At 41.2% G+C, this 23,767-nt stretch overlaps 1 protein-coding gene across 3 annotated transcripts in view; it reads left to right on the top strand.

Moving 5' to 3' along the window:
- Positions 1-23,767, top strand: part of rau (RA domain-containing protein rau) — a 204,691-nt gene that overhangs the window by 114,153 nt on the left and 66,771 nt on the right. For all 3 annotated transcript variants that reach the window (XM_072303818.1, XM_072303817.1, XM_072303816.1), the window contains one exon: positions 11,842-12,007. In XM_072303818.1, coding sequence (XP_072159919.1) covers positions 11,858-12,007 — 150 coding nt within the window. In that variant the 5' untranslated portion in view covers positions 11,842-11,857. The remainder of the gene's footprint in view (positions 1-11,841; positions 12,008-23,767) is intronic.

Raw genomic sequence — 23,767 nt, forward strand, 5'->3', positions numbered from 1 at the left:
TAAGATCGTGCAACTTTTTTTACCTTCCAAATATTAACTGATGATCCGAAGAAGTTTTATCTTTACTCTCAATAAGTTGTAACACTAGACGAAAATTACCTTTGTACATTTAATTTTTTGAATCATTTTCGTGATTTCATAGAAAAGAATGTAAGTTGTACAATCCTAATTACATTGAAATGCTGTTGGTTCCTTTTCGCAAAATTCAATCGAATTGATATAAATGTGAACTGTCACGAAATTGTCTAAACGGCTTTTAAAAAAGTGAAGGGCCTCGTTTATTTTACCTCTAAAAGTTCGTTTTTACGGTATCACGTATCTCTGTAAAATATCACTTATATTCGTAAAAATATTTAACAGCTGAAAGACAACAGTGTAGCAGTCTAGTTTCCGCCTGAGAAAGAGGGTCAGAGACTAGGCGGAAACAAAAGGCGCTTCTATTTCCGGTTTTAATTGACAAGATTGACAATGCTGGGAAGCGTCTGCTTGATGCTGTAATTCGCGAATGCCGCCGGCGTCGACTACACTGGGTTAATGAGTCGCAATTCGCACTCGCCAATTTTCACACAAAACCCACGCAAAAACCTACGTTGCCTCATTAAAACGTGGTGCACATTTTTCCCACTATTTATCATACAGGGCTTATTTTTTCAAGAACATTTAGACCGCGGTAAGCAGAAAGGAACCAAGCCACATTAGCTCAAAGTGCTTTGCTTTTGTTCCTAAAAAATCAGAAATTAGGTTTAAAAATCATACGTTTTTAGTTTCCGTATTGTTCATCGGAAGCAACAAGTGCCAAAAGTTAAAACCTTTCAAAAATTGAATCAAAGGAGTTGGAAGCGCTACTTGCAGCAAACCGAGTCAAAATTGAAATTTCGAAAGATTTGACACCATTGAAGATTCGCTCTTGTAATCGTATCAAACTTCTTTATGTCTCGTTGAATAAATGATTACGCCTTAACTTATAATTTGTAAAACCTCAAAATTCATAAGACGGTTCTGAAGAGCCAACAAGAGCCCCATTGTTATCATTTTGTTCGACGCACTTTTTCTATTTTGGTACACAGTTCGCGGCGCATATACTTGCATTTTGTGAAATTGCTGGGAGACATTAGAAAAGTACAAATGGAGCTCCTAATAATTTTCCATAAGTAATATATTTTAGAAAATGTGTAGACATAGGCAACGTAGGCTATTCCACTAATTAATTTCTGGGAATGAGCGGAGTAACCTGCACTTAGAGTAATTAAGTAGCCCACCTGCTGGCTGACTTTCAGTGAGCCGCGTACTACTGACAAGGGGAGCCTCAGTAATTAGCCAAAGAGACTCCTCGAATCGAGTATTCCTCGAATATGCAAATTTCGTCGCTTAGTTGGACTCTAACTCGAAGGACCTCGAAGGAACGTATAGCGTTGATACCTGAAAGTTTTAGAATCCTCTTCTGGGTTAAGACCCTGGGTTACATGTGCTCTTTAAAGCACTTTTACCGGGGTACATTGACGCTTCCGGAATCAGGATTTGGACCTTTTTAGCCAGCAGCGGAATTCGGGAAGAAGGCTGGTTATTAATGTGGCAGCCCCCGGTTTTTTCAAACTTCTCAAGAACATTTAATATCGAATTTTTCTGAGTTTCAAGAAAATACGTCAATAGTTTGGTGAACCCGTTCATACTTTCTTTCGCAATTAACAAATTGTCGACTTCCTTAATGATTTCTCCTATTTTCTGCCCACTTGCGAGGCTATCATTCCCGAAGTTCGTCCTTAAATCGCCCATGAAATTGTATTTACTTTTTATTGTCTTAATCCTCTGGTTCTAAAGACGTGTCCGCGTAGCATCACCAGCGCTGGAGCCATGCGTGTTCTCGCCCTTGATAAGCCGATTGTAATTCTGGCGTCCCAAGGAAAAACGCCGTATGAGCCTTTAGATGTTGCCAAACCTCCCCCGATACGATATTTATTTTTGAAGAAAGTTATGTATATTTATCCTTGGTTTTTTCAGATTTTATAGATAAAATTGCCAACAAAATTGTCTGAAAAATTGGCTTAAAAATATTCAGAATTTTCTCAGTAAATTCGGTTTTTATCGAAGGAAATGTGGCAACGTCTGAAGTCTCATACGTCGTTTTTCCCTCGCACGGCAAGATGATCCTACTCCTGATTCCCAGTTCTACCGGCAAATGTCCCATAAAGCACTTCTGGTCGGGCACATGCACATGGCTTCCTGGGTGAATGAACCGCAGACTGATTACGGTCCTGCCTTGCAGTCCCACGTCCAGACGAGGGTGTCGACCCCCGGCCCCTATCATGGGCCTACAATCGTGTGAAGCTCAGATCAGAGTGTGCCGTTTGTCGCACGCCCAAATAAATCAGGATTTTTTTCGTCGGGGGCGCGAATACAAGCGATGAGATCTACGAGTATAACATGTTGCTAGATCGGTCAGGATTTTGCGAATATCCGTCAAATATATCCTTTAAGCTCCTGACTTTTTATTCATGAGGGTGTCTACCGGTCCCCAAAAGTCCTCAATGCCCCCGATTATTCTCGATTTTGGAAGGGTGTCCTCGATATCCCCGAAAGTCTCCAATTTGCTTGTTCACGTCTCCAAAAACTGACAAAAATCGTCCTAAACCCCGGCATTTTCGGCGAAATTTTCGGCGGCGCGGAGTAACCAAGAATAGAGAAACTGAAGTGTTGCTTGGTTTCTCGTTCGTTTTCATCGGTTCAACACGACTTGTAAAATTAGTCGTATAAAATACGCCTTTTAACGCTCTAGCTAGCTCCCTTTATCTTACTATTTCGGGGAGAAAAGCCCTCGATTTTTTTTATAAAGAAAACACCCCTTAAAGTCTCCGAAAGTTCCGAATTTTGATTTTTTACAATTGGTAGACACCCTGTTTATTTATTTAACTTTTAATTAACTATGTTTTTTGGGAGCGCAAATGTTGCTCAACTGAAGATATCGCAAGACCGTCAAATTAGTCCGTGTGAGGTAAACCTAAGTTAACCTGATAAATAATCTGGCAGCACGCCAGCTGCACCGTGATTTCAGCAAACAACGCCTACTCGTCTGCTGCACTTTCAGCACGAGACATGCGCATGCGACCACGCGTCCTGCTGAATGGTTAGATCGTGCCGGTAAACAACGAAAGTTTAGTATCAAAACTACGTGCTTTTTTACATTTTCCCAACAACATGACCACTATGTGTCACCGTACATCTTTACACGTGTTGCGGGATTCCAATGGGAATCGCATGAGCTTGTTCTAAAGAAGCTGTAAGTTGCCAAGTTGGCTCACGAGGAAAAAATAGGATAGTCGTCACAACCAGCGCGCCGGTCAGCATGAAACACATATTAGCGCCTACAAGACTCCATGAATACTTCACGCATTGCGTCAAACGTAGTGCGGTTAGTAGCGGTTGGCGAGAAACGCATAGCGCCTTCAAGACTGCATAAATACTTCACGCATTGCGTCAAAAACAGTGCGCGTGCAACGCAAATTGCCTACAAGACTGTAGGGGTATTTCACGCACCGCGCCAAACACAGTGCGGTCGGCGCAGCGGCTGGTTAAAAGTGCGCCAGCTACCACGGTGCAACCATGGTATTTGTTGCAACGACCGGGTCAATATTATGTGACATGCTAATACAGTGGCGTCGCGTGACTTTCGATCTTTCGACTGTCACTCCATTTCTTCCAATGTAAAGAATCGATTGTTTTCACTCGTTTAAATGGAACAAGTATAGATAATGAATGTATCAAAAATCACGCTACGCCACTGAATTGCTGAAAACATTCAATGTCAGACTTTTCATCGTTTCCCGAACGAAGAGACATAACTCCATTCGAAGGATAAAAAATATGCTCGCTTACCATTCAATTTTTTATAAAAATGCACAAATGTAATTTCTGTCAAGAATTTGACTAATTTTTGTATGAGATCAGAAGAACAGTCCCGGAAATTTTCAGGAAAAAATTACCAAGATTCCCCCCTATAAAAATGCAATCTGCGAAGAGAAATTTGGCAGCATTGTAATGTAGTAACGTTCTTTCGTAAGGGAAACGATTTGAGGGAAAAAGTTCCAACTCCATAATTTAACTCGTCACTTTTTTGGGCTTTGCGTGAACCTTATGATTCGGTGCTTTTTCTCATGCCCTTCGTGATGTTCCATTGCCCCCTCGTTTCAGGAATTTTGAATCGTTTAGACCTTTGATGCTGGGACAATCGAACAACGATAGCACCTACACTGCCGTCCTAAGGAAAATCGCCGTATGAGCCTTCAGACGTCGCCGCATTCCCTCAATAAAAGCTGAATTTACTCGGAGAATGGACCACTAGACAAGGTACGAATTTCAGCATTCTGATACTAGTTTCTTAACCAAAATTTCACGTAGAACACGATGCGCACAGCAAAAACTACCGAAATCAACTCATTACGAAGAAGTTAAATGATTCTTGATGCGTGAATTCAAACCACCCGCTCATGAAAACTCAATGCTATACGTGATTCACATCGCGCGCTAAACGTTATCATGATACTCTCTGCGATGTAAAAATCTGGCAACCTCAATCTTAACGCTTTGGCTCAGCTGTAGCAAATTGCTTATAGTTTGAACAACACATGGTGGAAAATGAACATTGCTCGATAGAGAGGATTGCCGAAACCGTTGTAGTGGGCGATTTGACTCACGTAGAGCTTTGAGTTTTTTATGAGCGGGCAGTTCAAATTCCTCGCAACCAATGTGAAATAAAAACGTTAATATCTTCGTTAGGAGTTGATTTCGGTAATTTTTGTTGCGCAAATCGTGTTCCGCGTGAAATTCTGGTTCGGAAACATGTATTAGAATGCTTAAATTCGTACCTTGTCTAGTGGTCCATTCTGAATATTTTTCCTCCAATTTTTCAGGCGATATTGTTCGCAATTTAATCTATAAAATCTAAAAATTTCCAGGAAAAATATCCGTGACTTTCTTCAAAAATAAATATTTAACTGTGGGGATTTGGCAACGTCTAAAGGCTCATACGGTGATTTTCCTCAGGATGGTAGTACCCGGGACATCTACTCTTTATCGTAGGCGTAGCGCCTTTCCGGCGGTGATCTACTGGGGAGGCGTGAATGATCGATTATCGATATTTCGCCATTTGGAGCTGTGGTAATGAATCGATTAATGAGGTGCTCGTCGCGAACACCCTGTTTATCGATACTTTTCCTCAGGTTTAAATGGCAGATCAATCGATATATCGCAAAGCACGCTACGCCACTGCAGTGATCGTGAGAATAGACACTCGGCTCGAGTCGTTGAATGGGATCATTAACAAATTAGTTATCGTCCGTCCACTTCTGCAGCGTTGAATCCTATGCACGGACCGTCAAAGCTCCTCCGACACGTCATTAGATTCCCCGCCCAAACATTATGGATTTGCCCGGAAAATCGGCGCAGTGTTGCCGAATCTACGCCACATACTCGCCGATTTTACTGTCCAACGCTACGTAACACGGCGTTGCTGGATCCTCGTTTCTAAGGAGGAGGGAGTCTACTGGTCCGGAAAATTCGGAACTAGCATTGATTTTTTTGTGAGCGGTCCGGAAGGATGCTAAAAAACTGAAATTCCGCAAGAACGTCCGGAATTCATCCGGACATGCTATTTAACAATTTTTTAAGGTGTTTCAAATGGACCGAGTTTATCAGAAAAGGAACCAACCGACATAAAGTTAAATTTTGAGAAAAAGAGGTTTGAAGTTTTATTCCTCCACAAGATTCAATGTAGAAAATGAACTTAAGAGACTTATTTTTTTTTCGACTTTTCAGTTTTTCGCAGGAGAAAATATGCAAGTGGAACTCAAAAACATTCTTAACGCAATTTTTTCGAAAATGTGGGTTGGTTCCTTTCCGATAAACTCGGTCTAAATATACCTCGCAATTTTAAAGTACGCCTGCGCAAAAACTTCTATTGTAGTCGTGAAGGAAGAGGTTCCTAGAAATTCAGATCTCGAGTTACTTCTTTACTCCTCGCGATTTTTCGCCCAGTCATGAAAAATTAATTCGATTATCTTAATTCGATGAATCCGCTCTCTCTACTACGCAAAATTAATCTCAATGTCAGCGTCATTGGTAAACTGCACTTAGCAAAACAATGCATCCCTAAAAGCATGCACTCTGTACAAAGCAGCTTAAAATGAATCATTGTCTTTTAATCTGCTTTGTTCCCATTTTCTGCATCGTTGTCAGCTATTACGTTACCTTTGCACGGGCACCCTCAGTCGTTGCTTGTAGAGTTCTTCTGAGCTGAAAATGTGTTAAGCTCTCATAGTCTTGGTCATCAAGCAGGATTTTCCCCTGAAATTTTTACCTTGATGTTCAACTCAAGCAATAAACCTCGTGTCCAAGTCATCGTTCACCTCTAAAGAGCGCCAGTATTCTAGCATTGGCGGACATGTTTATTTTCGTGGATGAAACATTTTATCATAGGCAGACACACTTTTTTTCCTCTCTTTTTGGTTTGTGATTGTGAGCTACGCGTATAATGTAGTATGCCCAGTAAAATTGTCGAACATTAAAACTTAAATGCTGAAAGATTCGGAGCAGAGAAGGAGGTGATTTCAAGGGCCGAATGGTGGAGACCTCATAGATAAAGAGGTCCCCACTTGTGTTTGTAAGGTCGGAGGTGGAGGATCTCTAGTCCTTACAGTTGTCGAACGTTTCTCTGTGCAAGTTTCATGAATTCTGTCTTTCAATCTTTCAAGAAGAACCAAATCGCGCGTCAGACACAACGATGGTGCAAAACGAGTTTTTGCCCAAAGGTTCTCTCCTCAATACGGTTCATTTACTCACCACTGAAGTCTTTAGACTTTCTTGATGTTTATTTGATTATGAAGCAATGAAAATAATAGATACTTTGGTCGGAATTTTCCAATTTGGCAACGTGTCAAAGCTGATGCAGACTGGAAGGGTCGTGACGCACAGCGGTGGCGGGACGCGAAGTCCAGTCCACCCAAACAACCAACGTAAGGAGACCCTCGCCGAGCCAACTTTACATTCGTTTCACGTCCTATTGTCAACGACTTACCTATGCGACGTTGCAAGTTTGCTTGAATAGCCCAAGCCATGAACGGCGAAAAAATTAGTAAATGGCATAGGAATCATAAAAGTATTTTAGAATTGGGTGCAGAAGGGACATTTATTGGTCGCGATTTTTCAGAATCTCCACTGTTACTTTATATTTTAGAGAGCATGGAGTCCTGATTATTAGAGGACTGATTATTGACTTTGATAGACATAATGATCGACAAAGAAGACGACGGGAAGATGTTGCGGTCCTATTCGCGGAAGCGAGCGGTTGGAGTGGACAAAGATGGTAAGTGCTAGACTCGCGGACGGCAACCCATGCTGCCGTGATAGCGAAGAGAGCCGTAAGTGCAAAATTTTCGAAATCGAGTTTTCTTCAAAATTCGTCTTAACTCTTTTAGATGAAATTACTGAGACAGCTAAAACAGCAAAATTCATCCTACTTTAATGAAAACGAGACGCATGAGAAAGCCGTCAGTGCACAAAAAATGACATAGTTTTTTTCAAGACAGCCGCAGGTGCATGAGAGCCAATGAAAACAGTGCTTTCCAGTAAAGTGCCGCCCTCTTCTGCCAATTTCTAACCTGAAAATGTGTTCGTTGTGCGTCCAAAACGCAACCACGAAAGCATGCAGAAGATAGCAGTTACGGCTGTCTTGTCTAACAATAACCTAACACGAAACTGAATTTTACCTTTTTCATGTACCTTTAAATAAAATCGGTCGAGTTTTAATCCCCCGGATGATTTCTAGGAGTCTTCCGGACGAATAGTGGCAATTTGACAAAGAACGGAGGCTTCTTTCAATAAAATGTTCCACTCAGAAGCTTCTGAGCCCGTTTTCTCAGAACTTCATTTTTGCACTTACGGCTCTCTTCGCTATCACGGCAACATGGGAGACCCTTTGGTGCATCATTTTTACTGTAAGTCTATAGCAACCACCCGCCTCCACCAAAAGGATCGCTCCGTTTTCCGTCGTCTTCTTTGTCTATAGCATTGTCTATCAATTTCAATCTTCAGCCTCCTGGTTTATTGCAGGTAGGTGGTTTTCCTAAGCGTCTCTCCAACGGGTAAGACTCTATTGCCCGATTCCATCCGATTACATGGCGCCTTCGGTGCAAAAGGCTCGAGCATGTCCGCCTAAGGACCCCACGCCGACGACATCCGGAAGATTTCGTTTTCGCAGGAAGCCAGGCAGCGATGTCCCGCGGACCCGGTTGTGGATGTGGGAGTCGCACTCGGTGATCGGGCATGAGCCACTGATGGCGCTGATCGCGTCCCGTCGCGACTCGGACTGCGCCTGCGCGGTGCGCCCGTCGGGGCCTTATCTCGCCTGTCGATCCTGCGGCCGCGGCCGGCGCATGGCCTCAACTCATGCGCATGCCCCTCCACTCTCGTTATAATTAAGTGCCGGGCGGTGGTTTTTGGCGCAAGCATGCGTGACACCGCCACCGCAAACATCCATCGGGCAATTGTCTTTTCTCTCTCTCTCTTTCTCCACCGCTCACTCCCCCCCCCACCTCCTGAGAAAAAAAGGAAGGATCTGTAACATCGAGTCGCTGAGCTCTTTTTTTTCAAAACAGTGCGTCGGACCGATGAGCTCAGAAACAAAAACATATACTGCCGTGTTTAGGAATAACGTTGTATGAGCTCCGCAAGGAGGGGGGGGGGTGGTTACAGTTGGGTTAAAGTACTCTTCTACTTGGTTGCCGTAACAGCCAAGAGAGCAGTAAGTGCGTGCTGAGATGAACCCCGAGACACATGAAAACATGTGCTAACCATGGCTCATTCAGAAATTCACTTACTGCTCTCTTCGCTATCTCGGCCGTTGGAGTTGGGTTAGTAACCTAACTTATTGGGTTACCAAAATAAATTGGAAATGCCTACATTATCCAACAACCTCTACCTATTTTTTTCGCAAGTGTAAGGGGGTTGGGGTAGAAAAGTCGGCCTAAAATAGTTTGCGTAATGAATGGACGGCAAGAGCATGAGAGCCTCATCTTTGTCGCCAAATCGGTAGAGGGTCTCTTTTTGTCTTAGATGGAACCTTCTCCAGGAACGGGATACTCTAACATAAGAATTTAATATTCAGCCCTGTAAAAAAAGAATATCCTTTTTTGCCATCGATCCACTTGAAATTTGAACTCTTTGAAATAGTGTGAACGGCATCATTGCGTCATCGGAGATAGCTCAGATGCTATGAGAAGGGATAATCTCTCCCTCTGATACAGATTTAAAGATCTCGACAAAGATGACAAGCGAACATAATCAGTCTTTGTTAAGCAGTAGCAGCCATCTTCATCTCACTTAGCCTCCTCACCTGTAGTTCTCCTTTTGCGGAGCCGGCTAGCAATTTCAAGCTTTCCTACTCGTCGTTTTGTTGTCGAATTTCCACAATAACCGGAAAACCCCCTTGTTTCGATTGTATTTTCCATGTTATTTCACTATGAATCTGACATTTTGGTCGACGAATCGTTGATAGATCTCCCGTGAAGGTTTTGACATTTCACGTGATCTACCAAGACGTTAATTTCCTTTCGTTTTCCGTTTTCGCCACGGGAAAGAAATTCTCTGCCGTGCCTCCGCGCATTAACTTGTGTATTTTTACTTTATCGATAGAACATCCCCTCGTGCATTTTTTTCATGATTGACCGGTTCTCACTTAATCTCAATCGGAGTCTTGTATTTGAAACCGCGTGCCGCTCAAGTAAGCACCACGTATGCACCACTTTTGCTGTTTGTTTTTATGAAAGAGGATCGATAAGGAAAAGTCAATGCAGGCATCGTCTTCGCATGGATTGAAATTAATCCATGAATTATTTTCACGGTCGTTTCGCGCCAAGAAACTAGCACATTCAGTTTTCCCACGTTACTGCATGAAAGTTCTTCATGCACTACATGTAATCCTGGGGAAAAGAGTATTTTGGGTATAACACCGCGATGAACAGGTACACACGTTTTGGACAGGGTGTTGAAGCTTTGCCAATGAAACCATATTCTTAAGCTCCAAGACATCAAAATTAACGCAAAAGAACACTCTCTTTCTCAAGCAAATGGTAAGGTGGATCCAAGTCTCAAGCATCTCGGAAAGCCGCAAAGATATACTGATTTTACTTGACAGGATTTACAGCTCGAAGTAGTTAAGGTTGTTCAATTTTATTACCCGTACTTTTCGGTAGTTTGTCTGGCTCTGGTCTCGTAACTTGGGGCTCCGTGCTGCCAAACTTCCAAAGAAACCCGAAGCCTCAAGCTTTTTTGTCGAAGTTATGACAACGAAGAGAGGAAGGAACTGAGGAAGCGGTTAAACAGGCAGTCATGGCATGAGCCTTTCGTGTAAAACGGTTTACTTCCTTTGGTAATTTTCATCAGTGTCATAGGTTTTTCTGAGAACTACTAAATTTCTCTCCCGTCTCTTGCCCAACGTAAGCAAAGTGATTTCTCAAACGTAGATTTTGTAATACGCCTTTCAAGTTTTGAAGCAAAGAGCGAATTGTATTCAAAACATTGCAATCAATTCAGTCAAAGTCATCGGAACAAAAACAAAGATTCTTTCTTGCAATTTCATCAAATAGCGCGGCATGTTTCTGACCACGAGAGTATTTGAGTGTATTTATTTAGTTGATTCTTTTCCATCTCGGACAAATGCCTTACTCACTCTCTTTCTTTCTTCTCTTTTCTTCGGTCTTCTTTTGCGTAACCAAAGCATGAGCTAGGGTGGGTGGAACTACCACCAACCCGCGGTGCGGCAGCGCGGCGTTGAGCTAGCGTTTTGTCGTCCGCTTACTTTCCTACCCTTTCGTTTAAGTCTCTGGAGATACGAACCGTGCTAATTTTGCGTCGTTCTGTGTTTTTGGCAGATTTGCTTTTTTCGTTGTTTTCGGCGGTGTTGGACCAGGCTTTTGTCACCAGCGGGCTGATTATTGAAATTGATAGACAAAGAAGACATAGGGAGTACGGAACGACTCTGTTGATTAATATGTATCATTAGACAAAGGGAGAAAATTATGAACTAACCGTATAGGGTTTCTCGTGGGTTACCGTTACAGTTAGTGTATTACCTCATTTGTCCATTGCAGCCACCCGCCTCCACCGACAGGATCGGATCCATCTTGTCTTCTTTGTCTATAGCTTTGTCTACACATTTCATCAATCGGCTCGCTGCTTACTTCTCTACCCGTTCGTTTAAGTCTCCGGAGATACGGTCGGGCTAATTTGCGTTTTTTGTTGTTTCCGACGGCGTTGAACGATACTTTTGTCACTGACTCACTTTTCTACCCGTTCGTTTAAGTCTCTGGAGAAATGACCCGTGTTAATTTGCGTCGTCCGGGGTTTTTGACTTATTTGTGTTTTCCGTTGTTTGCGGCGGCGTTGAGCAAGCCTTTTGTCACCTGTATAGGCTGATTATTGAAATTGATAGGCAAAGCAATAGACAAAGAAGACACAGGATCCCTCTTGTCCTCTTTGTCTATAAATTTCAACAATCGGTCCGCTGCTTACTTTTCTACCCTTTAGTTTAAGTCTCAGAGGCTACGATCGGGCTAATTTGCGTTTTAGGTTGTTTCCGACGGCGTTGAACCAGCCTTTTGTCACCGGCTTACTTTTCTACCAGTTCGTTCAAGTCTCTGTAGATACGACCGTGCTAATTTGCGTCGCTCAGCGTTTTTCGCTGTATCCGACGGCGTTGAATCAGCCATTTGTCACCAGCTTACTTTTCTATCCGTTCGTTAAAGTCTCTGTGGTTACGATGGTGCTAATATGCATTTTTGGGTGTTTTTCCAGGTTGTGAAGCGGCGCAATGCTGAAGCACGTGCAGTTGAGCCCGCATCGGACGCGGGCTTGCGACACTCTCTCTCTCTCATCGACCTCCTCCTACTCCTCGCTCAGCCCGGAGCCCCTCTCCAGCCGCGCCTCAAGTTGCTCCAGTCTCAGCGACTCCGAACCCACGGTAAGTCCCCATCACCATTCGCCACCCGCCTCAAATTAATCACCCCCGCCCCTCCACCCACCCACGCTTCACCTCCGACCTTTGCCAAGCGCCGAAAGTTGCCAGCTTTGCCGAGAAAGTTCCTGCCCAGTCAAGACCGCAAAGTTGAAAGTTGTGGTTTGCCCGCACTTTACCGTCCAGATTTTCAAACATTCTGTAACGGAATGTAACCGTGAGCTTTGAAGGTCCTTGGATTTTGGGTGTTCTAAACGTTCAGCTAATGGCCTAATTTTTATAAATCGATAAAAGGACAAATTTGAACTGTAATACGGTGACATTATTCTCATTATTAGAAAAGATTGCTACCTATGTGATGCACGAGTCTTTTTAGACAGTGAGGGTGATACAGGGAATCCCTTAAAAACGCTGCGGATTTTGTTCCTTATATTTTCTAAAAACACCACGTGGACCAAGTTTACATAAAATGCACCAATTCACATCAAGGTTGATCTGAGAAAAATAGATTTGAAGTTTTATTTCTCCTTTTTAAGGAATATGTTTTTTTTATGATTTATTAAGGACACGATTGTTTTCACGTTTAAAATATTTTTTCTCAAATTTTGAATTTCTGAGGGAAGAAAATCAAAATTTGAGAAGAAATATTTTCACACAAGTCACATCAAGTTTGAACTGAGAAAAATAGATTTGAAGTTTTATTCCTCCTTTTTAATGAATATGTTTTTTTATACAATTTATTAAAGAAACGGCTGTTTTCACGTTTAAAATATTTTTTTTTCAAATTTTGAATTTCTGAGCGAAGAAAATCAACGACGCGTGGAATTTGGAACGACTTTAAACCCTTTAATTTTTTTTTTAAAAGTACAACTCGGTGCCTAAACTCGGTACATTTGTGTTATTGCCTGTTTTTTGGCGCGTATACGTAGTATACCGCCTTTGCGATCGTTTCGAACCCTGCTCGATACAATAACCGAGTCCCTTAGTTCCTTACCGAAAAGTGACTACCGCGAACTTCTGAGATTTTCCAAAGCGTGTAAAAAGTTTATTTGTCCATCAATAATTATGATTTAAAGTTGTTTCTCATTCTGGGGGTCGCTAGTTTATGTGCAGTGAATACCAAGAGTCTACGTTACTTGGTTTTTTTTAAAAAAGCTTAAGAATGCGACGCGCTGATTTAAAATATGCATATATAAGCAGAATCAAGCGAACTGATTCGAGGATGGCTGAGCAGGTCGGCACTCTCGGAATGAGAATTTAACTCCTCCGTTTTGTTCAAAACGTTGCTTTGACAGATCTGTAACCTCGGTTATACTTTTCAAAAGTTGGTACCTGTTGAAGCATATGCTATGCTAAATGGTCTCCGTGGCGACCACTTTTTCTCTTCATCTTAACCTAACATATATGAAAAAAGAAGTCCTGCTTGTATGATTCTTCGAGTCATAATTTATCCTTAAAAAGGTATTATTAATAAAAATGTGTTGATTTATCTATAATATTGTTGACCTTTTTTCTGAGCTCAACAAAGTGGTGACCCCGACGTGATTCTTTTCTCAAAATCTTACGCCCAATTAATTACTTACGCTTCATTAACCATTTCACCGTCACGCTAGGATTCGTCCAATTTTCAAAAAAAATTGTTTCGCGAGTTTTTAGCAATTTTTTCCTTACTCTCCGATAAAACACGAATTAAAAGAGGTCTCATTCATAAAAATCGGCCAAATAGAAGAGAAGTTACAGTATTCGAAATCCGAAGAAATCAACAAAACTTCTCCAAACAAAAAATAAAATGAAGGGGGAAAAAAGAAATGTATAAATTACAATTTAATATGATTGACCTCAGAATGTGACAAGCAATTCAATTATAAAAAGGAGAAAAAATTGAGTGAAATTACAAAAAATTAGCCTCTTGCAAGGGGCTTTCTTATATGAGTTTTGACCTGAAGACTAGTAAATCCCGTTATATTATTAAAACGAAATTGACTCCATAGTCCAATGCCTTAGTTTCTTGAATACGATTATTTTAAGCACTCGAAAATTTATACCAGCAATTTTACCCATTGGGTGATTTCCTGAGAGCTCATAATATCACGAATTTCTCATAGAGCCCTTCAAAAATGGCTTGCTTTTTGGGCAGCCGATTCGGCCATCAAACCGGGGTCTAAATGGAAGCTGATAATAACACAAAGCTCTGAGAAAAATGTTGAGATGAGTATAGGAACGGTTTGTAAATTACGAGGAGAGGCGGGCATTCTGTTCAGCATATATCGATACATAAGTATTTCCACACGTAGAATTTAATTTTCACGTCAGGGAGTCGACATATTTTGATTTTTTCGATTTTATACGGAAAATTTATGGTTTTTCGGGATTGAAATTACTTACAATTGTTTCATGAAAAATGAATGTACCCAAAATGACTATAGCATTTTGACTTTCACATACGTGCACTCACTAAATTGATTGGTAAATTCAAAGAGTGGGTACATCGACCTGGTATATCAAGTTTCTGCGATTTTTTACGGCAAATCGGTAGATTTTCGGGATGTGGATTGCTTACTTTCAATTCATGAATGAATAAAGCATGGACATGGTTGAGCTTCTTTGCATGAAAAGACGTTTAAAATAACAAAATCAAGACATATTTAATACAATTGCATTTATATCGAGTCAATTTCTTTTCAATAATATAACGGTATTTATAATACCGGTAATTTGGGTATTTTAGCCCCAAAATACCTTTAAATCGACTTTATCTTCTAGGAGTTCGACAGAATTTTTCCTTTCTTCGCTTAAATTTTTTCGTAGCACTTTTCTTCAAGAATCTGATAAGATTTTGCTTGAGGCAGATCAAAAAACTTAAATTTGTTCGAATAGCTTTCTAGATTCACAATACACGGTCTCGTGAAGGTGCGTCGTTGACCTTGCAGTGTTGGATCGTGAATTCTCTTGTTGTGCTGCTTGCCTTTTTTGAAATCTCTGTAAATGAAAACTAAAGGGGTTGATATGTGCGAGTTAATGACGCGCCTTATCAACACATTGTGTTGGAGTTCACAGCTTGTTTTTTTTTATCTAAATAAAAATATGATAAATCATACGCACATGAGGCGTCTGAATGGGAAATTTGGCGGCGTATTGCGCGGGCGTCGTCGGCGAGAGGGCGGTGAAAAATGAGGATCGTCGGTGGATACGTCTTCCTCGTCTGGTGCGGGCCACTGCTCGGCCACCGCTCCAGCTCGTGCGCCGTGCGTAGCTCTCGTTTTCCGCCAATAAAAGTGGGGGGTCTCGCCGCGGGCCCCCCTCCGGGTCCCCGTCTAAATATATCCTCGCAACCTTGACCGTCCTCCAATTTTTCATCCACCGGGGTTAGAAGGCAGTCTCCTACACTGTAGTAATTTCTCCAGTGGGATGATTATTGAAATTGATAGAAAAAGTGATAGACAAAGAGGACACAGGGAGTATGCAGCGGCTCTATTGGTTGAGATGGGTAGTTCTTATAGACCAAGAGAGAAAATGCACTAACTAAAGGGTCTCTCGTCGGTTGCTGTTAGTTAGTCTATTATCTACCTCCTTTTTCCATTGCTATCACCCGCTTCCACCAATAGGATCCCTCCATATCTCTTTTGTCTTCTTTGTCAAAAGCTTTGTCTATCAATTTCAGCAATCGGCCCGCTGGACCTATGAAAACAAACGCCCCTGGATCAGTGGCGAGCCTCGACCGTGAACGATCAATTATCGATATTTCCCCATTTGCAGCCGTGGTAAAGAATCGATTATGGTGTCCATTGCGAAAGCCCTGTTTATCGATTCTTTTTCATAGGTTTAAATAGCGGATCAATCGATATATCGTAAAGCACGCCACGTCATTGTCCTGAATTAGATGTGGATGTCACGTAATGATTCCTGAAATAAAAGAAGCCATTATTGGAAAGGAAAAGACTCTTGGATCCAGCGTCGAGGCTCCTGAAAAATTTCACAAGTAAAAACACTCGTAATTCAATTGGATTTTTGTTTGGATCAAATGGTAATCCATTCAAATGTAGAGACCTGGCTCTCAAGTCAAGCACAAATCCGATTGAATCTATAATATTTATTCTTGTCAAAGGTTTCAATTGTCTAGACACTGGATCCAATTTCACAAGGAAAAATACTTTTGATTCAATCGGATTTTTGCTTGCATCCAAAGAAAATCCGCTTAAATTAAGAGGCTCGGCTCTTAATTCAAGCAAAAATCCGATTGAATCAAAAGTACTGTTTTCTTCTCCATGAATCTTACAAAAAAGAAAGTACAAAAATTTTCCGGGTTTCTTCCTCGTAAAACTTGGAGGCCATGCAGGATCGTTTGAGGATAGGACGCGCCGCTGACTATTTCCCGGAGTTTCCGTTGGTCGTCAGCCAAAATAGAAGCACTAAAGTGGCCGGCTTAATAGCGGAGCGCGTGGGAGGTGTGAGTGAGGAAGCGGATCTCCAGCGATTAATTGGTCGCTTTTGTCCCGTCTCGTGGAAACGTGGAACTAGAATCGGCCAAGTAATTAGCCGCGATGTGGGTCGGCTCTATCACGTACATCTACGCGGCTCGGTTCCGACCCGTTTTCACGCTCGTCGACCTAAAGTTTCCGCGTCTATTTGTACTTTTAAGCACTTTTTACACCTCGGAAATACGGAAGACACCCTTGGGAAAGACTCTTCAATTTCGAGGGTCAAAATATTCCCCATTTTGCAAACATGTTCATTTATGAACCTCTGGAAGTCCGAACGTCAGATTGGTAAGCCGCAAGTAGTAATCAGAGACAAGAGACCCTCCACTGGCCTCCTAGCGACAGGTGGAAGCTTTTACTTTCGGGGTTTCAACAATTCCTTATGGACAATTATTAGGGAGCAACAGTCATCACCTTATTTTCGGCTGTTGACTTACCTACATGGTCGATGATGAGCTTCGGGTGACGTCATGAGCCAAACAAGTTTCCTAAACTTCGGCCATTTTCGGCTTGTTTGCGAAACGAAACTGCCAACACGTTGTTAAACATCAACCATGTAGGTAAGTCAACAGTAGAATGCTGAAGTCCCGAAAGTAAAAGCTTCCACCATGACCAAGATACTAGTGGAGGGTCTCTTGTCTCTGGTAGTAATGCGTCAAAAAGTTGACTGAGTCAACTTCTCCACGAATCGCAGCTCACCCGTAGAGAGCTTTAATGCTTGATTAACAGTGGCGCGGCATGAATGATCGATTGTCGATTTTACTCCATTTGGAGCTATGGCAAAAAATCGATTATGAAGGTGTTCGTTGCGAACACTCCGTCTATCGATTCTTTTCCATGTGTTTAAATGGTAGATCAATCGATTTATCGCATAAAGCACGCCACGCCACAGTTGATTAATCTATGTCTCAACGGGAGCGGGACTCAAATTCTGCATCAGTTTATAGAAAGCGGGAGATCATTCTCTCAGCGAGTGCATTTCAAACGTAGCCGTCGAGATTGATGGTGACAGATGATATTTGAAAAAAAAAAAAAAAGAAAAAAAAATCAGGATGGAGAATGCAAACGCAGATCGCTGATTTCAAGCTCTAAATGAAAGAAACTGGATTTCTTTCGTCTACGTTTCTGTCGTCACGATGTGCGACTCTTTTAAAAATCAATAAATTGGGACATGACGGATCACAACTTAATTTAAAAACCGCCTAGAGGCCATAAACGCAGAATTTAGAAATGTTGTTGAATTGGCTCTAGCGACATTATTTTTTTTTTTTTTTTTTTTTTTTTTTTTTATTTTTTTTTTTATTTTTTTTTTTGGGGTGAAAAAAATTTGCAAAATTGAGAGGATATTAATTGCATTTTACGTTTCTCAGTTTTTAGAGCGAACAGAATCCCCGCCTCTCCTATTTTTTTACCAACATGTAAATATACTGTGAAATTGTATAATAGTCACAATTTAATCACGGGCTTTTGAATTCGGTCCAACGATAAAAGAAAGCGCTTTATAGAGGGTTGATCACCTTACAACAGGTCATCGTCACAATTTATCAATCAGCAATCGTATTCGCAACAGTATGAGTGCAGCTAAATGTTCGACAGTATGACAGTAAGCGAGTATCATTAGTCATGTGCATGTCTAATTACTCATGAGTCATTTCAGTCAGGTTTATTGGCCCGCCACAACTTTTTGGTTCTGTACAGCTACACGTCAAGTCTTACAGTGATTTCTCGCCGAATTTTTATTGCAATTTGCCATCACTTACAAAACCAAGGTCAGAAACTCTCAATGAAGGATTTTCGGAAGGAAGGGCTTTTATATAGTTTAAAAGTGTCGATTTCCATCGTGATTTCATCTCTCTAATAAGAAAATTTATACTAAAGGGGAGTAAGGTGGTAAGATTCTGTTCGCATTCATTGACTTATTTCCTGTTTTTGCAACTTTTTGTCTTACACATTTTTTCAAAGCAACATTTTTAGATCTTTTGCCTCTGATTTTTTGTTACCTCTTTGAGCATTGTCAGTGAACTTCAACTAGTGATTGCAAAATCCGTTTTCATTAATAACTCACAGGTTGATCTTTGTTTAATTGATTAGAATCAAAGATATTTTTATAATATCTGACATCTGCGCGGATTAAGTATTGCTATCAAATTCCTGCAGACTTACCGGTGATAAAAGCCCAGCCCCGAAACCATAAAAATCATTCGATTTTTAAATTATCCTCACTTGTGTATCAAATAGTATTTATAGAGGAAAATGCTAATCTTTGACAACAAGTGATTCGATGACAATAAAATTCAGCGGTCGTTTATTACTCTCCGACAACCTTTTTAAATCAAAACAGTTCTCTAGAAATGATATTTTTCACAGAATAGAGTCGGCAAACGAGGGAATGGGGTGGGGAGGTAGAGAATTCGAGATACCCAGTGACGGTACATGAATCTGCTCAGCGCGCATAATTAATAATTCTTTCATCATAAATTTAGGAGTGAGAGATCGAAAAAGTGACCCGTGTTGCATTTTCTTCTTCTATAGTTGCTTTACTAATCCAGATAGCTTCTATTTTTCTTCCAGGGATCCCTCTACGCCTCTCGTTTGGATCCGCCTAAAAAATTTGAATATTTATTTATTTCATGAAAATTTGTTTTTAGTCAGTACGAAAGTAACCACGCTAAACATAGCATCTCGTCTTACAGGGAATAAAAAAGGCCCTTTTCATATACTCGTAGTTGAGAGTAAAATCCGTCAATTTTTAGCAATCTAATTCAAATCACAATCAATTTTCGAGTCTTTCGGATAATTACAATTATTGACAATTTTACGAAAAACAGAGGGTTTGTTCGATGCAATTTTCCCCTCAAACGCAACTAGGTCCATTTTCTCAAAACTGCATTTTTGCACTAATTGGGGCCATGCATGGCAACGCCGCATGAAACGGCACTCGGAATCAGTATGTGTCTTCGCGAAGTACACATTGCGGGGGAGGCGCTGCGCTGCGTGGTGCATCTCTGACCCCTGGGGCTCGCCTCCCCCCGGCCTCCCCCCGCCCCCCAGCCTTCCCCGGGCCTCCCCCCAGCCTCCCCCCGGGCCTTGCCTTGTGCCTCCTGTCATCATCCATCTGCAATCAATTACTTCATTCGGCATTATTATGATTCCCTTTGTGGGTCCGTGGAAGGACTGCAGCCAGGAAGAAACAAAAGCCATCCAATCTATTAATTGTGGTGGTGACGGAACATACTTCAGCGTTTGTTTTATGACCATTTGCACTCTGACTTATGTAAGCTCTCTTGCAGGGAAAATAAAGATTAATAGTCGTTATTAGGCCCTTGGCTATTTTAATACTTACAAACCTCAGGAGATCTAATGAAATCACTTATTATATGACCAGACCATGCGATTTTCAGGAAACCCATATTGGATTTGAAAATTGTCTGCTCATATTTTTTCCTAAATTTTTTTAAAACAATTCCTGTTTATTTTGAGGGGTCTTTTTAAACCCATCCTCCAAGTAAAAGTACAATATTGTTTTCGCAATTCTATTCTGGGATGCAGCAAAATATCATTGCATGCCCCTTAACCTCATATTATCTGCAAATGAGTTGAAGAGCGTTAGGGATGAAAAAGAAACTTTTTAATTTCGAAAAAAAAAAAAAAATAAAATCACTAAATACTCAATGGCAGGATTTACCTACTTGCCGCCCATGGGCCGCCTGTATTTTGCCGCCCTCTTCTTATTCATTTTGAAACATCAATAAAAACTATCAAGTGATCGTGCCGGCGGGAGAGGGGTGCATAAGACGTGTTCACTCGTGTTGGACACATTTTCTGCGTAGGCCCTGTCAACACTACTAGCAAAAGTTCACGGAACTTCGCGCGAAAGTTCAGTTCCGTAAACTTATCTCTGTGGGGACAAGGCCTTTCATTTGTAAGAAATGAACTAAAAAATTAAGAAAGAACAAACATAAATGTGGTCTAATAATTTTAACTTCCGCCGTGCCGCGCTGACCACACTGCGTTTGGCGCAACGCGTGAAGTATTCATGTAGTCTTGTGGGCACTGTGTGTTTCACGCCGCACCGACCGCTGTTGACCGTATTGTGTTTGACGCAATGCGTGAAGTATTCATGCAGTCTCGTAGGCGCTAAGATGTCCTACATGCTGACCGCCGCGTCGAAGGCATCTGCTTTTCATCTCAAGTCCTCGTCATCATTTCTCTTTTCGCCGCGCTGCTCCAGGCCAAATTACGTGTTTGGTTTCTCTCTTAACTCAACTAATTAAAGGTGCGCAGTCTTTTGTATTACCGAAATACGACAAAATTTAGAAAATAATGATCTTTCAGGAAATGAGAGATTTTGTCACCTTTTCTTGTCTGTAATTTTTTTCTGAATCCGATTTTTTGTACCTGCATTTAAAAAAATTGCAAAATTTGCCGCCCCCTAATTTCGCCGCCCCCTAATTTCGCCGCCATGGGCTGCGGCCCATGTGGCCACCCCCTTAATCCGGCCCTAAAGTACTCAATTCTAGGGATTTAGGGATTAGGGATTCTAGGGTTTCTATTCATTTAATTTAAGGGCCTGGATAGCTTCTAATTCTTTTTTCTTTTTTACTATTATAATGAAACTGAGCCCAGTGCGAGGTTGGCGACAGGGGGTGTTAAGTGAGATGAGGGAGTGTCAACTCCCTGATAACCTGTGGGAAGACCGAGCTTTGTGGCGATTAGGTGTCGCAAAGCGCCAAAGAGCGCTATAACAGCGACTCGTATGTATGTATGTAATGAAACTGAATTATCTGTACTTAAAAAAGTAGTACTCGTTTATTAAAGTAGTGTTTCACTTTGAAAGGCAAATATCTCAATGTTTTTTCGCTCAAATGTTACTTGGCCCTCCGACCAAGGTATGTAAAATTCAACAATAATTGAATCGCACAACATACGGTGCTAAATCGCCAGCGTAATTGAATGTTTATCAGTTAATATTCCAGCCATCACTTTTACTGCAGTTCCATGCGGCAACACCGTAGTACCATCATCATTCCAATAGTCTCTGAATGAGATTTTTACGCACCTCCCTACTCCATCTCTATAATCTCTGCGCCTATCCAATAAACATAAGTATAGTGGAAACAAACAAAGGAGAACAAGCGAACGCATGTAGGGGTCAAAGCGTCACATTTGGTGCTGCATAAAAAAAAGGTGGGCGCACAAGCCGATTAATTCCTGTAGATAATTTGACGGATGTTAATTCCCTCCCGTGGGTCTGTCCTCTGTTATCGGCATCTCATCGATGGAGTAAAAGATCTGAGCCCTGAGTAGTTGATTCATCTGACCCATCGTTGCCCAATCAAGGAACTCAGGACGGAGTTGAATTCTATACTTGAGCTTGACATAGTCTCGTATACTTGACTCGTGACACGTATACTGGAAAAAAAAGTCTCTAATGAAGAATCAAGACGATGGAAATATTTGGCGAGAGAAAATACTCTTGATTCAATCGGATTTTTGTTAGAATTGAGAAACAATTAGGCCTCTTCCCTTTTGATTTTAGCAAAAATCCGATTGAAATAAGAGTGGTTTTTCTTGTCAAAATTTTTAAGAGTCTGGAATCTAGGTTCAAGAAACTTTTTTTCCAATGTAGCTCCGTTTTTCCTGGAATAATCATCTTATACTAACACTGTAAAAAAAGATGAAAAATGGACAGAAAAAAACATGATCTTATGGCAAAGGTCGCAGGCTTACGCATTTGAGATCATGTTGCAATTTCTTTTCGCAAATCATGAGGGTCAACTTTTCTTGAGTTGTAGCGAAAATTCCCGTAATTTTGATTTCTTTTCAATCCCTTGTCCCCTCTGTAAAAAATAATTTGAAAACGGTTCATTAAACGTTGCTGAAAAAGGCAAAATTCTTCTGAGGCCTACCTTTTCAGTTATTAATTTTATAATTTTTCATTCATTCTTCTTATCTTAATATATTTTCGTAAAAAATTGCTGTTTAAAGTTAGTCAACAATTAAAAAAATTAATGTTCTACTCATGGTTCGTAGGGTGTTTTCCAGACATAAAGGTAATAGAAACGGGCAACAAGGAAGGTAAAAATTGCATAATTTCGATGTTTTGTTGGCAACATCGGAGTTGCTAAGACAAAATCCATATAAAAATAAACGACTCATTATCGTGTTACACCTGAAAAAAAGGAAAAAGCTTGGCTCCCCGAAATTCCAAGGCGCGCACGATAGGGGAAAAGGCGGAATCCGATCAGAATTCCTGCGCGTAATAGAGGCTTCAATGAATGGGGGTCTTCTAGTGAATGAAAGCCCTTGCAGTGTTGCCAAAACAAAACTTAAAGAACACAGCTTGCTTAACGCATAAATTCTCTTTACAGATGTAGGATCTCTGGATAATCTGGGCACCCTGGTTGTGAGAAGTGGGAGCGTGTATGTCAGATCGTGTGAAATGCTCAATCTTTGACGTTTTATTTTGATATTAATCTACTTTTAACAATTTCATCCAATTTTTCTATTTCCTTCATTTTTTGCTTTCGATAACAGACCTTGAAATGTGTCCTAAATCACAGTACAAAAAAAAGAGGAAAATTTTCAATGTTTACTTCGAAACTTACTTTACTTTTTCTGTTTCTTTCCCATTTTACCCCTTTGGCCGTGCTAAGGAAGAACGCCGTATGAACATTCGATAGGTGCCAAATTTTATCGAATAAAACATGTATTTTTGCAAACAGTTTTGCATGTTTTCCCTAATAATTTCCAGACATTTTAGATCACATCGGGAACAAATTTGTCTACAAAATTTTGAAGAAAAAGATTCACAATTTTCCCAGTGAATTCCCTATTTATTGAAGAAAATATGGCAGCATCTGAAGGCTCATACAGCGTTCTTCTCTAGTACGACAGCATAGAGTGCTACGTATTTTATGAACGGCCCTTTCGTAAACTTCCAATCACAGTAAAGCACCCGAAAATGTGGCATCACCGGATGTAGTACAAAGTAAATAAAAAATAAATAATTAATTAAACTTGACACTCAAGTACTCGTGATTAGGCCCGGGCCACGAATGAGCCAAAGATTTATAGGCCTTTTTTGGATGGGATGATGTGGGGGGGGGGGGGGGGTGTTGTGGGCGGCCGAGCGGTCGGGGGAGCTCAGAGATTCGTACGGTTCCTGATGCACAAAAGAGCTCTGCGGTGCCGAGGAAGAACCACGTAAGTCCGAAGCTAGTCTCATTATCTCTTACGCGGTTTTCGCCCGGAGCTCCGGATGGTATCTCACCGGGCCGCGCTGTAC

Source organism: Bemisia tabaci, chromosome 8 (assembly GCF_918797505.1).
Source record: "Bemisia tabaci chromosome 8, PGI_BMITA_v3".
In the NCBI taxonomy this organism is placed as follows: domain Eukaryota; kingdom Metazoa; phylum Arthropoda; class Insecta; order Hemiptera; family Aleyrodidae; genus Bemisia; species Bemisia tabaci.